The following is a 19,007-nucleotide window of genomic DNA, read 5'->3' on the forward strand; positions in this document are numbered from 1 at the left end:
GCACCAAAAGCGCGGCTCCGAGCCTCGCGCTGTTAACGTTCCACCTCTCCGCTCTCATCACCGTTGTTAACGTCTGCATGAATGCATCGTCTCGCTTTCATCCTCTGCTCCTTCCCTCGCGTATTTTTTATTTATTTATTTTTTTGCAGCAGCAGAGGAACAGAAGAGGCTCGCTGGGGTGGAGGTGACGTACGTACTGTAAAGCGCGGCGCTGTCGCCGAGGCGGCCGCGGCAAGGTCAAGCGCATCGGCGGCCCCGGCGACGCTCTTCATCACATATTTAACTCCTGACAAACTCCCCTGCGGAGACCCCGCCGGAGGAGGAGACGTCCCGCTGCTCCGCCCTCCCCCTCCGAACACGCCTGTCTGGCCGCAGGCAGGTACGTTTCCACGTTAGCACACGGACGGAGCCCGGCCTTCCCAGCGCTAACGTTTTCCACGGGGGCCACGGCGTCCGTCTGCCCCCGAGCTCAAATGAGAGAAGATCGCATCTCTCAATCGGCCCAAACGGAAAAGAGATGGAGATTTATCTGGCCTAACCTCTGATACCGCCGTTTGCTGCCTGTCTGCTCCACTTAAACGCTCGCATGTAGGTTCTGCCACGCGTGCAGAGAGCTGCAGATAAGGCCCAGGGCGCGGACCGGTATAGAATTTGTTTAAGTGTTTGTGGAAAGGAGGTTTAAATAGGTAGGAAAGCAGGACACGAGGTGCTGGAGTGTTACAGGGCAGCGAGGCTGTATGTAGCTATGTCACAGACAGAGTAGAGCTGCATAATATAGCAGTAAGAAACCCGTATCCGTCCCCTGTCCTGACCCGTCGTGCAGAGAGACACTGAAAAAAACGCACGTTTTTCAGTGTCTCTCTGCTCTTTTGTTTCGACGAAGGTCGTGCATCGAGATGAGTCCACGTGCGAGGGAGGTCCAAAGCACGACAGGAGCTGCAGCTCTGAGAGCTCAGGCCTGAAAGACGGGAAATAGCACGGGGAGATACAGTAGGAATACCACACCCAAAAAAAAAAAACATTTCAGAAAGGGACACCGTGTCTTCACACACAGATAGAAATGCCACAAACTCTGCAACTATTGACAAAATCAGTTGAATGAAAATCTCTTTCGTAACTAAATAAAATTGTTTTTCTCGATAGCCAGATATGCAATTCGCAAATACAGTGTTTCAATACCTTATTTCTTTAGGACCACTTACTTACATACAGGGGTACCCATAATTAGAACTCCTTACCAGCTCACATTAGAAACTGTACCAGCGTTAATTCATTTAAGAAGCAAACAATACGTCTTTTATTGGAAATTTGTAATCCAACCACTTCCACAATGTTTAATTTTATCTTCTCCACTCCTCTAAATACCTCTTTTCTCTTCTTAATGTACTGTATGTTTTGTTATGCTATTCATCTGATAAGGATTCCTTTTACTTGTGTGCTAATAACTAAAATAAAATAAAATATATATATCACCACTTTCCCCTGTTCCCTTTAAGTTGTTCCTAAACTGTTACTGTGTGTGTGTGTGTGTGTTATGCTGGGGATGGCTGCACCCATCAAGGAGTGTTGTTTCTATTGGGTGGGGGTGTCTGGTCTGGTCTAGGTGGGTGCTACATGTACAAATAACATCCACATGAATGAATGTCAGGTCCAAAAGTTTCCCAGCAGAACAATGAACTGTCACAAGATGGTCGATGTTATTTACGTCTCCTGTCGGTGGTTTTAATGTTGTGGCTGATCGGTGTATCGAGGCCATTTTCTGATCAGAATAACATATTGTTTTCAGAAGTCGAACCCATCATTCAGGTGAAGCGCCTGTCTTTGACCTGGGGGAGTGGACGCTCCATAAACTGAAGAAACGTCCCTCAAAGCAGTGAGAGATTTCATCTCTTTCACCTAATACTCCGCGTCTCTCTCCACCGATGACTAAAAAAAGGCAAAAAAGGGGCCAAAGGAACATAACTTCAGAAAGAGAAGTCAGGTTCACTTACAGAATAGTAGTTTTCATGCTCGAGAGCTCAAGAACACTTGAAGAGGGAGGACGCTCAGAAGCCACAGAATCCTCCTCAAGCTGCGCCCTTTGTAACCTTGCTGCCGATATATATATATATATAAAAAAAAAAAAACGGTGATATTCTATATTTTTCTCACAAAATCTTGTGAAAAGACTGACAATTAAAGATCAAGTGGTTTATTGCGAAGCCTGTGCCTGAAGCGGCTCACTCCTCCACAGTCCAGAAGCTAAATAAACGAGACCCGTCGGCGTCCTGCACGACAGAACCCGAAACCGCCGAGCGCTGCGAACACTCGCCACACAACTCGTTGCGCTGCGTCCCTGGTAATACGGCGACTGTACGTGAAACAGGCTCATTATTCAGCAACCGCCGCCGATTGGAGTCCAGCAGCAGAGAAATTTCTTTTGCATTCCGGTGCTCTCCAGATACAGTGCAGGCGAGGCGCGTTTTTAAAAGACCAGCTTTAAGTCTTAATTAGCAGCAGTGCATTCAACTCCAGCTGTAATCATTTATATGATCAGGCTAATTAAATATCCCGCTAAATTGAAAGCATACGGCAGAGGAAAACTTTGCAGCCCTCAAAGTAATTGGCGCTAGGCTTCGTAAACCGAGGCCACAAAATTAAACTCCGGCTCCGCCGAGCAAATTAAAAGCACTGCCTCCTGCACGTTGCACAGATTTGGTCTGCAGACGAACAGAAACACACACACTCCGCGTTGACTTTGCATTTCACATGACTACATTCAGCTTCCGTATCAACAGTCCCCGCGCTGCCCTTCCAAACGGGCATGTCGGATTGCTGGAGCAAGAACGCAAACACGGCAGAAACCATCGCGCAGCGTGTCAACCGAGCAGAAATTGATATGCATGAACGCACGCAGCTGCACGTGCTCGGCGCTCGACGCCCGCCACCTCAAAAGCGCGCACGCCTCTCCGGCATTCCGCCTTCGCCCCCCCGCGCGACTCCATCCGTCAAAGCAAAATGCCATCCATCATATAGGATGCATGGGGGCGAGAGATTACTCACATTTCTCCCAATCATGACCAAATTGCTCTGGATGGCTCTCATATTTGGGAGACGGCCGCGGCCGCCTCCGTGCATACAAATGACAAAGTCTCCCTCGCAATTTGGTTTCTCCTTGACTCGAAGAACGTGACGGGAGTGTCGCAGGCGGGGTGCCGAAAGAAGGAAGTGCAGACGTGCTACCGGAGCGCTGGAGAGATGGGTAGTTAGGTGGATGTGAAAAAGAAGGAGTGGAAATGTACCTTTCACAAGAGGTGACATTATCTCTTTGTATGTAGTTGTATGTCTGTGTACTGTATGTGTGTTGTCGTCATATATGGTATGTAGCACACTGGGCCCATGAGAAACATGATATCACGCCTCTGCATGTTTCCTGTAACGTATATGAAAGTGACAATAAACACGGCTTTAATCTTGAATCTCTGCCTTGGAAACGAGCAGCTGTGACTTATATCATAGAACAACTCACATACACGACGCATCCCTTTGACTACATCTGTAAAATACACTTTGGTGGAAAAACTGACTGGTTAAGAGATCAGCAACCGATATGTTAACTCCCTCGAGCCACAAAATTAAAACCACTGAAGTAAATGCCATTGACCGTCTTGTGAAAATACAGTGTTCTGCTGGGAAACTTTTGGACCTGGCACTCTTGTGGTTTTTACTTGGACATGTACCACCTACCTAGACCGGACCAGGCCCCCATACCCCACAGCAATGACACTCTTTGATGGCAGCAGCCATCCCCAGAAGGAGTTCAGCCTGACACACACAAAAACGCTTTAGGAACAACTCTAAAAACATGATCACCAACAACAATCCGTTAACCGGACACCACAAGTCACCCTCGGAAGGCCCATAATCATTTTTTGATGAGTCACAAGTCTTTTGGAGGCACAAAGGGGACCTACACAATATTCGAAAAGGTGGTCATAATGTAAAACAATATCTATATGTGTCACCCACTGGTTTTAAATTTGCGATTTGTCATCCTCTTGGCCAAAAAAGGCAGCATAGATGCATTGAAAAGCACACACTAATACATGCAAATGAGAAGCTGTCATCACTGTAAAGGCTGTGTAAGTGCTCCGAGAAACAACACGGCAACATTCTTTAAGAGAGAAAGCAAACAAATCAGAGGCAGGCAGCCTATTTGGAAACAGCTTCCAGGAGCACACTCTCTCTTCGGCTAATGAAATACCTAATGTACTTAGTTTTCTTTAGTTAGCACCTGCCTCCTTAGAGGCATGTTCCTCCCCTCCACACTAAATTACTCGGTCTCGGTGGAGTGAGACAGAGTGCGGTGAGTAACAAAGGGAAGTCAAGTGTATTTTCAGAGAAAGGATGACAAGCCCTTGCTGGAGAGCTGAGGTGGCAGACAAAACCTTTTTTCTCAGAGAAGACTGTGGCAGATCTCCCAGCGACCCGAGCAGACAGGTTACAGTGCACTACTCTCGGCCCGCAAAGCCACCTTAACCACTTCCCCAAGTCCCTCGCTTCTACCGCGAAGCGTCTGGTAGTAACAGCTCACAAGTGCATCATAACCGAGCCTTTCTCGGTCCAAAACACTTTGTAAATGCCCATCCTTTCTACAGCCCCCGCTCTTTGTGGAATGAATTATACAGCGGTGAAATAGACATCTAGAGGTTGGAGGTGCCGGATGTGGCCACGCAGTTAAAATGAAGAATTGGGTGCTGCATTTCAGTGTCAGTAAAGATGCCAGATCGCTGTCTAATTTGTTTCTTCCCGTCTTTGCCTTCCCTCTTATGAAGGCTGTTATATGCAAACGAAAGGAAGGAACAAGTCTGTCTAATGTAAAGGCTAGGGGCTGAACGACTTCCGATTTTTTAAAACCATAAGCACCCTCAGTCTGACACTTATAAAAATGCCTCTCTCTCTCGGCAAACTTGCAGCTCTACCATAACTGCCGTCTGTGTTGTGGTGCATTCACTGACATCAAGGACAAAAAACACGCTCTACAACCACAGCGACGAACTAAGACAACACAACAGAACAGAATAACATAAACACATGAGATAATCTTCTATCAGCAGATAAGTCTAACCAATATATATATACCAATATATATATATATATATATATATATATATAAAAACAAAAACAAACACAAAACAAAAAAAAACAAAGCTTGGCCTTTGACCTTTAACTACCTTACTTTGAGAAAACATTTCTGAGATACTGCCTCCATGAGAATGGCCCAGACAGTGAGCAGGACAAAACTGAAATCACAATTCCTTCAACTTCGTCTAATTAAATTATTTAAATGATCGTGGTGTTATATCTCAATCTAAGCGATGCCCTCTGACGCCATCAGATTCGGAACGCTTGCATAAATGATCAACCGGTCACACACCAAAATGTATGTCTTCCTCAGATCTATAAGCTCAAGTGATGATATTTATTCATTCAAAAATAAAGAAATAGCAGAATAAAGTGAAATTCAACAGGGACTGTAGGGATTTCTACATTACCAGGGGTCACAGGTGACACAGGGGTCTTTAATTAAAAATTAAAAATTAAGAGGAAAAATCTGACAGAATGTAATTATATATTTTCATTCATTATTAATTTCTGCTAATATTTAAACCACCCACAACATATTAGGTACTTGATTTGCTACTATTTATCTGTATTCTTACTTTGGTAGGTATGATTTTCCGTGACAGTCGAGAAGAGGACTACACCAACAAAACTGAAACCAGAGCACGTCTTTTAAAAAATGCATCGACAACAGTGTCGTTTCAGACAGAAACAAAACGCTCCTGTTAAACCTCATTCAGGCGGTTTGTTGTTTTGATGTGTGTAAATATCGTAGTAAATAAATCAACAGCTTTTCCGCTGGGGGAGGCTGCAGTGTGAGGGGCTTTGCAAAAAAAATAAAAATAAAAAAAACTCTGGCATTCAAAGAAACAATTACACAATCAGAGGGTTCAGACGGAAATAATCAGCAAAGGAAATCCATGTGAGAGTGAGCACTGGTTGTCATTAGATTGATGAATTCTATTGATGACATCCATCGCTGACTAAATCAATTGGGGTAAAGAAGAAGAGTCTGCCAATAGAAATTGACTCACATGCGCAAATAACTGTGCACACACACACACACACACACAGTGGATACAAATAGTCTACACATCGATAGTAAATGCCAGGTTCTTGTGCTGTAAAAAAATAAGGACAGTCACTCATTTGAGAACTTTTTCCACGTTTAATATGACCTATAACCTGGTTTTGCACCAACATTGGCTGGTATTTGGACGTGTTAATAATCTCCTCCACCACCTCAACCAAGGCCCCATTTCCACATGAAGTAAAACAGGCCCAAAGCATGATGCTGCCACCACCATGCTTCACTGTAGGCATGGTGATGGGCAGTATTGATTTTGTGCCAAACATACCTTGGTTTCCTCATACCATAACACATTTTCCCACATGTTCTTGGGAAATCTTTTTTTTCCAAAATGTATCCAACTTGGATGACTTTCTTCGGAAGAAAAGGCTTCCGTCTTACCACCCTACGTCATAGCCCAGACATATAAGGAATATGTGAGCGTCTTTAATGTTATTCTAGGCCTCTTGGCAGCCTACCCTGACCATTTTTCTTGTACTCATCCACGTCCAGTTCTCGGTAATTAAACTGTTGTGATGTATTTTCTCCACTTGATGATGGAATATAATGGTATACGCTCCTGACTGATACCTTTTTAATAATGAGATCATTCAGATGCCTTGCTAGGTCTCTGTTGACCATGATGTTGATTCTGCTGTATGGAAATGTGAGGAAAGGTCTACTAGAACTGCTGAACTTTATTTAGGGTTAATCAGAAACACCTGAAATGACGGCAGGTGTTTCTTGACTCCTATTCAACATGCTCACTCATGAGAGTGTGCACACCACCAACCTCCTCCTAAAATATTTCACTTGCACAGGTTGAAATGTGCGTGTTTCTAGGTTAATCCTTAAGAATATGGGTAAATTGAGTAATTTTATCAACACAGAGAAAGCATGGAAGCCACTCACCGAGCACGCCAAGCCGGTAGTTCATGGTCACCACAATCACGTTGCCGTAGGCCGCGAGTACACTGGCGTCAAACATGTTCCCAGTGCCCTCCATGTAGGAGCCTCCGTGGATGAACAGCATCACGGGCTTCTTCCTGCGGTCACGGATATCTATTCACAAACACAGAGAAAGGAGAAAGGAGGGAAAAGAGAGCATAAAAGCAAGAAAAGTCAATAACCATATTTACCCCTCTCATGTTCTCTTTAATCACACAACGTGCAACATCATATTATATGTTGAAGAAACAACAGAATCGCTCGGCTGGATGAAAACACAGCACTGTATCGGAGCAGGGTTCCCTGCAGCTGGGTGTCAGCTTTTAACAAAGGTAGTTTAGATTTCAGGCAACGATTGCAGCACCAACAGAAACCACAGCCCGATTCTAATCAGGTGTTTTCCTAATGATTAAAGTGTTAAGAATACCACCGTTTAGTGCTGCATATAAGATCTAACCTGTCTCTCACTGCCTTTAATTCACACCAAGGCCCAGAACAATGGCTGTACTCATGCGGTCAATACATCTTCAACTCAAACTCATAAGATATATTTGTTAACATGATCCAAAACATCGATCGAGGATCTAACTTGTATCAATCATGTATATGAAAGCGTTCCTGCAAGCTGTATTTTTCTCTTTATTGGCAATATTAACTGAACTCATTCAATAAAACAAAAAAGCAAAGAAGACCAAGATGGATCCACATTTTGAAAGAAACTGTCCACATTGATCACAGCTTCATATTTGCACTTGCTTGAACATCTGATATTTTTCAATTTTTTTGCTTATCCTCCATATATATATAGTATATATATGTTTTTTTAAAATTAAGTATTTTTTCTACAATTTAATTTAATTTAAACATAATTAATTTTTACTTTAATATTAATTTATATTATTATTAGTATTATTTTATTTTTACTTATATTTATTTTATTTTATTTCTTTTAAACTATCTTATCCCCATTTTTTATTTTTACTAGTGGTTTTCATGAGTGTTTTTTATGGCCGACTGTGACAAAGCGATTTCCCTTGAGGATCAATAAAGTCTGTCTAAGTTTAATACGCTTGCTTTATGTAAATGTATGTCAGTATTATTGCAACACAAAGCCATGACAAACACTATACACAATACGCTCCAGAACATTCATCTATTGCTGTAGAAAGCCAGTTATTTGTAAAGAAGTCCAGGAGCAACTGCTGCAGTTAATCCAGAGGGGTAGGAGGGTTCAAGTTTTGAGTGTTTTTATTTTTCTTTTTTTTTTTCCTGCTTGTTTGTTTCTGCTTCCTTTCTTCTACTGGTTAGTAAAATCATTTACCGCGACCACACTTCAGACTCCATGATTTATTGACAACACAGAATTCATTCAGCAAAAGACGATGACCTAGAAGGACCCGCATCTTCAAGGGCGCTGCCCACGCAGATTCAAGCTTTAGTCATGATTACAAAAAGTTGAAATTTTAACAACTTGTTTCTATCGCCAAGTTTCCCTCCCAGAAACCCAACAGCCAAAAGAATGGACTCAATGCAGCTCTAACTAGGCTACAACTCCAACTATGAGAGCACTACTATGTAAACATAGCCACTGATTCAGTCCCAAACTAAGTGCACAAGCAAGCTAGTTTATGTACTGAACCGAAGCAGAAAACTGAAGGCAGACAATTAGTTTAACACTGAGAATGTACAAACTACTGTGTGCACAAGAGCTCTTATGTTGGTTTGATGTTAAAGTTCAGCACCAAAGAGATGTCTGCTGCAACCAAGATGAGATGTTTTAACAACACAGTAAACACACTGAAAGCAACTGGGCCCAGCAAGCACACTCTGCAGGAGGTAAAAAAAAAAACCCATATGACAAGAGGAGACATATTAAAGTTAAGGAGTAGAGCTGATGTCTGTGCTCCCCTCTGAAAAACAACAGAGGATCCAGGGCCACTCGCTCCTGATATATCATATCTGCAATGGATTTCCATAATTTCCTCGTTTTATTTTGCACCTTGGAACTCCCATAAACGCAAACTCCCACCGAGCCGCGGGGACAGCTATGTCAAACTATTTCTAGGTCAATTCCCCCGCAGGGAATCCGGGGGAAAACACAGCGCTGGGATGCTATCGTTTGGTGGTGGCACAAATAGTTAGTAGGTCCTGCCTTGAGGTAACAAAAAAAAAAAGAAAAAAAAGAGGAAAGTTTCATATAAAGATGTAAAGTCTTGTAAGAATACAGTGGAGGGAATCATTTATGAGCTTTTCGCTTCAATAGGCTTAAAAGTGTTTTCAGCTTAACAAATGTTTACTTAAAAATAAGTAGAGCATTCGATGTAACACCTCCCGATCACAGATATCTGAGGGGAGTTCATTTTGAAGTTATGATAAATGAATAAATAAATTGTGGGCGTCACTCTCAGGCCGATTTCAGCGACGAGAGCTTTCGACAGGCGCCCACTCCGGCGGCGCTGCGCACGCCTGCAGGATGGTCCCTGATGGGCCCTCGTTGGCCTTTGAACCCCGTCCCCCCAGCTGACTGTGAGCAACGATGCTCCTGCCTGCCAGGAGCCCACGGTAGCATATGGCACACAAGACTTAGAAGCATGGCACCGTGACAGCCCCTGTTGGCTAGTGTGTACGCCTGAGTGTGTCTGTGTGTGTGTGTGTGTGTGTAGGCCTGGGGACATGAGAGAGCAGCAGCGCAGAACAAGCACATAAATAACGGCCACGGCATCTGCTATAGAACGGAAGAGAGACGGAGGCTGTCGCGCTCCCTTTGAAACCTGGTTATATATTATATATGTGCACAAATTTGGTATGTGAAACACTTGCTGAAACATGCATGAAATGTTTGGCGCTGGAGACACACCCCGTGCACCCGCGAACCACCAGGGTATCACATGCGTATACGCGGCCGCGGCGCTTAAGCCGGCGCATCCGTCAGGCACGCGCCCTCGCACACCGGGGAGGCAGGAATTTACAGGCAGCTGCAACGGAGGGTCGCTATGGCAACTGCCTCTCCTCTCCCCATCACACGAGCCGCGCTCACGTGGACGTCGGGAGTCTCATTGACTGTTGCTGTGGCAACATATTACTCCCGTGCGTCTCGAAAACCCCCCCCCCCCGTGACGCCCGACGACGCCTCGCCTCCACCTGTGTGCGATTTCGTTAGCTAGCGCACGGCCACGGACGCACTTCCTCCAACAGGAGACCGGAGACTGACGGGCGCTGGCATCATGGGAGACAGGATGCAGATGCAGCGACGGGCCCGACCAAACATGCACAGCAAGCAGGCTGTCACCGTTGACCTGTAGACTGTCCACGGATCAGTTACAGGGCGAATCCTTGTGGCACAGTGACAGATAGGACTAAGGCCCTCGGGGGCTACAAGCTCTCTTCTTCTCCTCCTGTCCTCTCTCAGGCTCTATGTCTCTCTTTCTGCCTCTGGCTTTTTCATGTTTGTACCACAACTCTCCTACCACAAAGTTTAGCATGTCATGCCAGAGAGGGGCGGGTGGTTCGGTTCCAAGCCTCAGGTTTTCTGTTTTTTTTTATTTTTTATTTTTACAAACAACAACAAAAAAAACCCTGAGCTTCAATCAATTGTTTTCTGCATGAAGGTGCTAAATCAGTTCACCGGCTCTACTGGGAAAACCTGCGGTGTACGTATAATATTTGCATGATTTGTTTCATGAGTTATTTTGTTTGACTACAGACGAACAAAACAAGCACTGCATGACAACGCAGCGTTCTGTAACATGGAGGCAGCTGGGGGAAATGGGACAGTTTCCGCAATATACAAGCCTCGATAAATCCTAGACATCCTACGCTTGATTATGGGCAGATGGTAAATACTCCAGCACACGCATGAACTCATTCTGTAGAGGGAGGGGCTTTCTTGTGACATGGCACAGATTTGTGTTTATTTATTTATGTTTAAAAGGAATTAAAGGGAGCAGCATTACAGAACAGGTTGACATAACCATTGTGAATGGCTGATTCATCTGCACTAAGAAATTGTGTAAATAATATCTTCCCGTAGAACTTGTACTATGAGAATATTGATTTTATAGTGATAGAAGTAACATACGTCATGCGTATTTATCTGATAGTTATCTTTACTAGTTTGTAGGACAATTATTGTTAACCAAGTCTGACAAATTAAATCGATTTCAAATTTTATCGATTAATCGCGATTAATCGCATAAGTTTGAAGTTATCGTGGGATTAAAGCAAATTAATCACATCCTTTTATCGAAACGGGACTGGGAAATACTTTGCTAATTAGCAAGTACTCGACTGAGGACATTGGGAACAGCCATGTTCAGACATAAAAATGAACATTTTTCATATTTTGTTACATATTGTTGACTTTATCATAATATTGAGAGAAATAATCCCCATGTCCACACATGAGGACATTTTTTTTTTTTCAAATCCAGTTTGATGCTTAGTTTTTATACTTCTTAATGAAATGGAGAAAGTGAAAATGCATACCAAACAAAAGCTCAGGTCTCATTAGGTTATTATTATTGCAACACTCCAAAACAAGGACAGACGATGTCCAGAATATACCTATCGCTGTTGAGAGCTGGTCCTTAACTTCGGCATCTCTAGTAGTTTGAAATGCTGAAATGTGTGCTGTACAAATAGCCCACATACAATCTGAGGCAGAAAATTAGGATGACAGTGTTACAGCGGAACATGTAGTTTCAATCGCTTGTTTTCATTCAGAGAGTCCAGTGAGCGTAGACTACAATTGCAAAGCTATCACCATTTCTATTCATCATTTCAACAGCATTTTTGTATTTTCCACTTTATGCAGTAGTTTTCGTCGTCAGTGGCTTCCATTTCCACAAGTGATTCAAATGGTTATGTACTCAAGAGATGAAATGATGCATGGATGTTGTCGAGCATCACTGCTTGGAAATGCATTGAATTTATATCATCTCCACTGATCGCGGCCGGCTGTATGTTCAGTGTTACAGCAAATCAGTGATGCTGCTGTTACACCAAGCTGGCCATGACACACCAAGCTGATGTTTGGATGTGAGAGTCCTGCACCATTAGCACTAGTCAGACCTCTGTTGTCAGCTTGGATGTGACTAAGTTGAATGAACCACAAAGTTCAAGAGCCAGACAGGAGTCTTTTCTAGATTTATACATTTGTCTTAATATAAATATACAAATCATGCTCATCTAGAACCAAATGACCAGCACATTTCAGGAGAGGCCAGCTTTGAACTATAGTGTGCAGCTCCTCACGTTTTCCTTTGCTGGTGGCCCTTCTAGTATCCTGGAATAGTAATTTCCTTTTTACACAGGTACAGAACGTATATGTCAGCTGGCTGTTGGCTTTAGTCCTTGTGGTGTGTTGAAGTGCAACTTTTTGGCCCAAACGCAGGCAATGTGTTGTGACAATTACAGATTGCATTAGTTGCCGGTAGTTCTTTGACGTCGGTTTGGTGTGACAATTTTTTTTTACTTCTGACATTTATTAATGATTAGAATACGTGTTCCAGGTGAACCGAGAACAAACAGATGTGAATTATTACTGTTAAGAAACGTAAATGACTTCAAGACTTTAAAACCACATTCAGAATGATGAACGAGCCAAGCAACGCTGCTGGACAAAATTGTTTCAACTCCTTAAACACAAACTGCAGCAACAACAAAGACAAAGTAAGATGGCAGAGAGCAGCTGAGGGCCGGCACCCCAAGGAGCTTAGCATGGTTGTTGATCCTTTCAAGCAGAACGGAGACAATGAGACGATTAGGCCCAAACTTGTGTTGAGCGTTCCAGTTTAACACACCGCCCACCACTGCCCTCGGAGACACCGCCCTCTGGTCTACTGACAAGACGCAGCCCTCCGTTTCTGTTATCAACGGACTGATTTGTCACAAGGACGGTGGGTGGACTGCTGCACTGTGTCTATGTCACTGTCGGGCAGTGATGTTCGATGCCACCAATTTCCTTATTTACGATACTGAGGAAAATTCAGGCTGGTATCGGCGATAACCGATGTGATACCGATACACCCTAATGTGTCTGGTAAACCTAAAAAAAGTAGTTTATTTCAAATCATAGCTTCATAAAAAATATGAGACATCAGATTAATTTATTTATTTATTTTAGACTTGGAAGTATACTGAAGTAGCATCCTCATTTACTATATAACCGAGCTAACACAACAACAAAAAAATCCAAACGAAGGATACAATCATACAACTTAAAAAAGAAATAAGTAAAATAAATAAGACAGAAAATAAATGATTGTTTAACTACTGAGAACTACTATAAAATGGAAACCTGCATCTTAATTCTGACCCTGTTCTCTCCTCCTCGTCATAAATGCCTCATATTCTGTATAAGTATCGATATTTCAGTATCAACCCGCACATTGCTACTGTCGGGTTCAGATTTGATAGAGACAGAAGTTTGCTGTATGTAAACACCCAGAGAAAAAACACAGAGAGCCAAGACTTTAAACTTTTAAGTCGACATTAATATTTTAGCAATAGATTTAAAAAATAAATAAATAAATAAAAAATGACAAATGCGGCTAAACCAGTAATGTACCTAAACCACATTCTGACTTTCCTCTACAATGGCGAAGGCATGTGTGAATGTTAAATATGGAGCATACAGTGTTTAAAAAGCACATATTACTTCTTAACTGAGCAGAAGGCTGCTGAGATACCATCTTGCCATATGTTAAACTGAGCGTGGAGAGATGAGAGTGTAAGGCCGTCTTCTTACATGGAGGTATAATTAAAAAGATATTGAATCAAGGTGAAACGATAACTCGAGAGGGTACAGCGCATCCCGTAGAGCGTTATACCTTCAACAAATTACAATTTAATTTTCTTTCCTCTTTTTTTTTACATGTAGGCTTGACTCCATTTACATTAATATGGACAGGCCAGCGAGGAAAGTGTGCACAAGAACATGAGCCAGAGATAAATATTGACCTTTCACACTTAGGCTCCAAACTGTAATAATAAGGAAATTGCTCACAGCAAATGATGAACTGTCATTTGTGCAAACACACAGAGGCCGTTTGCACTAGTAGCCCAATTAACAGAAAGGTTAGAGAGAGCGGAAAATATTGCCACAGTGTAATGCAGGGGATATATTTGAGGCCTGTAATTATAGTCATGACACACTGGAATAATCACAAAAAGCTTATCTTCAATGTGCAGGTCAAGCTGCTTAAGATATATGTAGATTTGTCACACACATCGCCAATGCATGTGGCGAAATATGTTCTGAAACACAGCTTTCCTCTCATTACTTTTAATTTCTGTGCATGTGATCATTATATCGCAATTTCTAAATCCTTAGTGAAGCCTGTTTGAGAAAGTGTGCTCCAAAAGAAATCTGATGCAGCTGCTTGTATGCACCTTATCCTGCTTTCTGACAACTGCAGACTAGCTGTGTCATAACAGTCCTTGTAAATGTTATTCTCGGCTTATCTGAAAGTGAGGCTAAAAAAAAAAAAAAAAAAAAAAAAGACGAGACGACTCAGAATAACCAATCGGGCATCTACTAAGTATGCAGAAATACACACACACACACTGAGAACACACAGCTAGATTTATATTAGCTGTCAGATATTATTCATGGAGCTGCATGAATGTCGGTTTGAAGGTGAGCGATTGTAATCAAAAGTAAAGGCAGTAGGCACCGAGGATCTTATATTGTAAACAGAAAACCAACTGTGGGCGAATCGTGAGCAACCTGAAGTGATCTGCATTCAGAAAATAAATAAAGACAGACAGAAAGAAAGTGTGCTGTCGCCACTTAACTGTGTCGCTATCTGTCTCAAAGGAAACGTGAGTGTCTGTGTGCATATATGTGGGTCAATGGGAGGTCAGTGGGAGGCTAATGAGCCAGAGGGTGGCTGGAGGTGGAGCCACATGAGGAATGAGATGTGATGAGATGGTAGAGAGAAGCAGAGCTAACACCAGAGCGGGGCTAAAGCTTAATTGCTGGAGCACAGTGGCTCAAGGCAAAGGCTGTGGAGACTGCATAGAGACACATGGTCAAACCCATGTGTCTCAACGGCCTTTGCCTTGATTCATTTACTGGTATAAATGTTAGATTTTCCAGTCATTTCATTTAACGTCAATGCAGTGGGAGAAAATCAACTTAAAATAGACACAAGAGATGATGTGTTATTAACGGCACCGACTTCCTGTCTCTTGAGCACAGTTGGAAGCATTGCGCACGTTGTTATCTGATTACTTTGCCCCATGTTCATAGAACAATCATCAGCTAGAGCTTCAGCTTCCTGGCAACAAGCATAAATATCAATACCTAATTTTATACTTGACTACATCTTGGTCTATTACTTGTCTATGTCTTTACAACAGTAGATGCAGTGCATATTTAATGTTTAGATCTCATTTTTATCACTCTTAAAAGTGACAAGATCTTGCAATTTCACCTTGGTTTGGTTTTGTTAGAGGGAAATTGAGACAAAACAGCTGACACAAAGTTCTGACATGCCCTCAACAATGTACCCTTGCAAACAGTTTTGTTTGATCATAAATTTGCAGGAAAACTATATCTTAAGAACTCGGAAATAATCAAATCGAAAATGGAGCACTGAGCATTGAGTGCGGGTTCTGGCATTTATCGATGTTCTGTGGACAGTGTTGCGCACTTACTACACAACATGTTTGATGGAATACCTATATGATAAGAAGGCACACTGCTGCTTCCAGACAGGAGTTGTAACAATAGGCACGATATGTCTATACGACGTAGGAGACCTACGCACTAGAGTAGTAGTTGCAAACACAGACATGTTTGGGTTTCATGTGAAGTGAAAGGTCACAGATACATATGGACTGTTGAGTGAGTTGCTTGGTGACAATGGAGCAAAATAATCGCACAGAGGCTGTGATCACGTTGGAGTGAGCAGTTTCAGATCCGTTATGGCCCAGATCTAAGACGTGCAGCATTTCATTTGTAAGCCACACTGCATTATTTTTTTAACATTCATTTTATGTTTGATTCGAAAAATACAAGGAATGAACCGATTCAATCTTGTCCTTTGTGCTGCATGCAAGAGATCGCATATGTTGTTCAAAAAAATCCATCTCAATGAGCAAACAGAAGAAGGAAACAAGGACGGAGAAAGCAATGAATTTTTTCCATTTAAAGGTCGAAGCTGGTCTGCTGTGAGCCTTTTAACACCCTGATGTTGTTTGACTGCAATATCTGATGATGAAATGTCATCAACTGTAATGTGAAGATTAACTACATTGCCTTTTATGAAGTTATTACATTTTCATAAGTAATCAGGGTTATTTAGCAGTACTGAAACACCTATTTTGCTGCCTAATTTGAAACCATTAAATAAATGAGTGCATTTGTGCACCACTTTACCGTTTGTGAAAAAGAATTAAACACACTCATGTGGACAATAAATCTACACTACGGGTCAGAAAGATTTTCTAATGTTTCAAATGGGGTTAAATGTGATATCATTTTATGGCACTGACAGTTATAAAAAGGCCAGAAAAAGCTAAACGCTTGCCCATGATGCTGTGCACAGATGGAGGAAACACACATACACACACACCCTGCCGTCTCTGTTCAATCTGTCTGCCTGAGCTTATAACACTGGGGCTGTGGGGACCAGCATGAAGTTTGGATGATCCTGCCTGCTGAACTGTTTGTACTCTGTCTACACCGACTTCACTGCCGGCGACAGCAAGCAAACACCCACCTCACGGTTCAATATGCTCCCAAAGATCAGACCAACAGAGTCTACAGGCCAAAAATAAGCGAACGGCGCTCGCTCTGTGGCATCTGTGAAACCTATCCAGCACCGTAGGACAATTTCCATAGACACCACACAATGTCATGAAGTGCAAAAACCGCCAACGTGTCCCAAAGAAAAGAAAAACTTGTTTCAATCTGCTGAGCATCGACTCCCTTTACTGGTTTGTGATCTGAGCTCAACACCTCCTGCAGCCACTCTCCCTTCACCAAATCAGGCAACAAGGCCTCTTTTTCCCTCAGCAGATTAAGTGCAGGCGAGGTAAAAAGGAGCAGAGCGAGCATGAGAGAAAAGATGAGCCTGACAGCTGGGAATAAGAACAGCCGCCCTGGTCTGTCTTGCAACAACATGCTCTTATTAGACTCAATAACATCTCCAAATCCACAAGTACTCCTGCCTAATTTTCTCTCCAGGTCCATCCATCGCTCTTTCTTCTTCCTGTAGCTCGAGCCATCTCATATTCTTTCTCTCCCCTGTCATCCTCCAGCAGCCTCTATGCTGGCCCCTCTCATCTTCTCAACTTGTTTTCTGATCTTCATTTCCTCTGCGATGCCCTCTTTCTTTTCATCTTCCGCCCTTTCTCCGACTGTCTAAATCTCAAGCTGGCCTCTAGCCTCTCACTAGAAGAGTCTATTTGTAACCTCTCTCTTACCTCGGTTTGAAGCCCGGCATGTTCAAGCTTCTTGTTTTTATTCAAATCGCTCTGACTAGTCTTTCTTTGTTTCTCTTCCTATATCTTTTTTTTTTTGTAATTTATCCATCATATGCTTTTGGAGCACTTCTGTTGTTCAATTATATCTCTCTCCCACTCCTCGCTCCGATCTGGGTTATAAATAGAGGTTGGATTAGTGTGACTTTTTTGTTTGGCTCACTATTAGGGAGCGGATCAATTCCACAAATTGAGTGGACGGGGGGAAGCGAATACACACAGGCGGCCCTTTCTATCCTCCAAAACGCCACAGTGACAAAGGCGGCACAAACACAACCATTGTCCTCGTTTTCCCACTGCTGCTTCTCTCGCTTCCCCTCGTTTCAGTCCTCTTCCCAGCCATTTTCCACATCCCTCATTTTCTAGCCTTAAGCCTTTTGAACTTGTGGTGACCCTTCTCATCTTCTTCCTCATTTTGCTTTCATTTTTCTTTCCCTTATCTTTTTTATTCTTCACTGGAACCATAATACCAGCATTATTTTTTTTATCTATGTGTTTGACAGAGATAAAGGTTTTGTTTAAAGTACCATGCAATAACCAAGAGTTAAACAGTGACATCTCTAGTTACTTATTCATCAAATAACAACTTAACACATTATTGATTAATAAGAAAGGAACTACACTGCCACTAATTAAAACGACCCGGACTCCTCACTGCTTAAGGACAACTCTTATTTCTTACTATGTAGAAAATATCCTAACGTTTTAATGTACATAACAGCTTCTATTCCTGTATAATACTGTCAGGTATGTTTTTGTAGAATATTCTTTTCTTCTGTTCTTGAGTGCTTAAAGACCTTGACTGTCCTAACCATCTATTGCCTGAATACACTCCTCTGACCTGTTTAGGTTGCTTCACGATGTTTACAAGTTCTTCTGCTTTAAAGGCAGCCCTTCAAGACTTTAAGAGTCTTGCTTCAAGACCAGTTTATGTCTTAACTGCTTAAAAACTGCACAATTCCTTGAAGACTTCCTTGAAGACTATTTAAATGCTGCAATACTACGCTAACTACTTGCTGCTTAATAAAGGAAGCCCTGCCTCCTAATATCTTCAACACCACTTACAACCTTACTGCTACATCATCACCGCTTCAAGCTACCCTACCTCCTTATTGCTTCAAGATCACTCTACACTCTTATGTTTTCAATGCTACCCTGCATCCAAACTCCTCACTGCTGCAAGACCACTTTACCTTTCTACTGCATCAAGACTAGACCATGTCCTTATTGCTTAAATACTATTGTAAATCTGCATTGCTTCAAGACCAAGCTCTGTCTTTACTGCTACATGACTACACGGCATCATTACTGCTCCAAGGCTACGTTACTGCTACAAGACTACACTAGTTCCTTACTTCTTATCTCCTTATCTTGCCTTCTTCTTGCCAAAATACTA

General features: G+C 42.5%; 1 protein-coding gene across 2 annotated transcripts in view; it reads right to left on the minus strand.

Moving 5' to 3' along the window:
* nlgn2a (neuroligin 2a) overlaps positions 1 to 19,007 on the minus strand; it is a 198,940-nt gene that overhangs the window by 63,221 nt on the left and 116,712 nt on the right. For both annotated transcript variants that reach the window (XM_047583844.1, XM_047583836.1), the window contains one exon: positions 7,085 to 7,234. In XM_047583844.1, the coding sequence (XP_047439800.1) occupies positions 7,085 to 7,234 (150 nt within the window). The remainder of the gene's footprint in view (positions 1 to 7,084; positions 7,235 to 19,007) is intronic.

Source organism: Mugil cephalus, chromosome 1 (genome assembly GCF_022458985.1).
Source record: "Mugil cephalus isolate CIBA_MC_2020 chromosome 1, CIBA_Mcephalus_1.1, whole genome shotgun sequence".
NCBI lineage: Eukaryota > Metazoa > Chordata > Actinopteri > Mugiliformes > Mugilidae > Mugil > Mugil cephalus.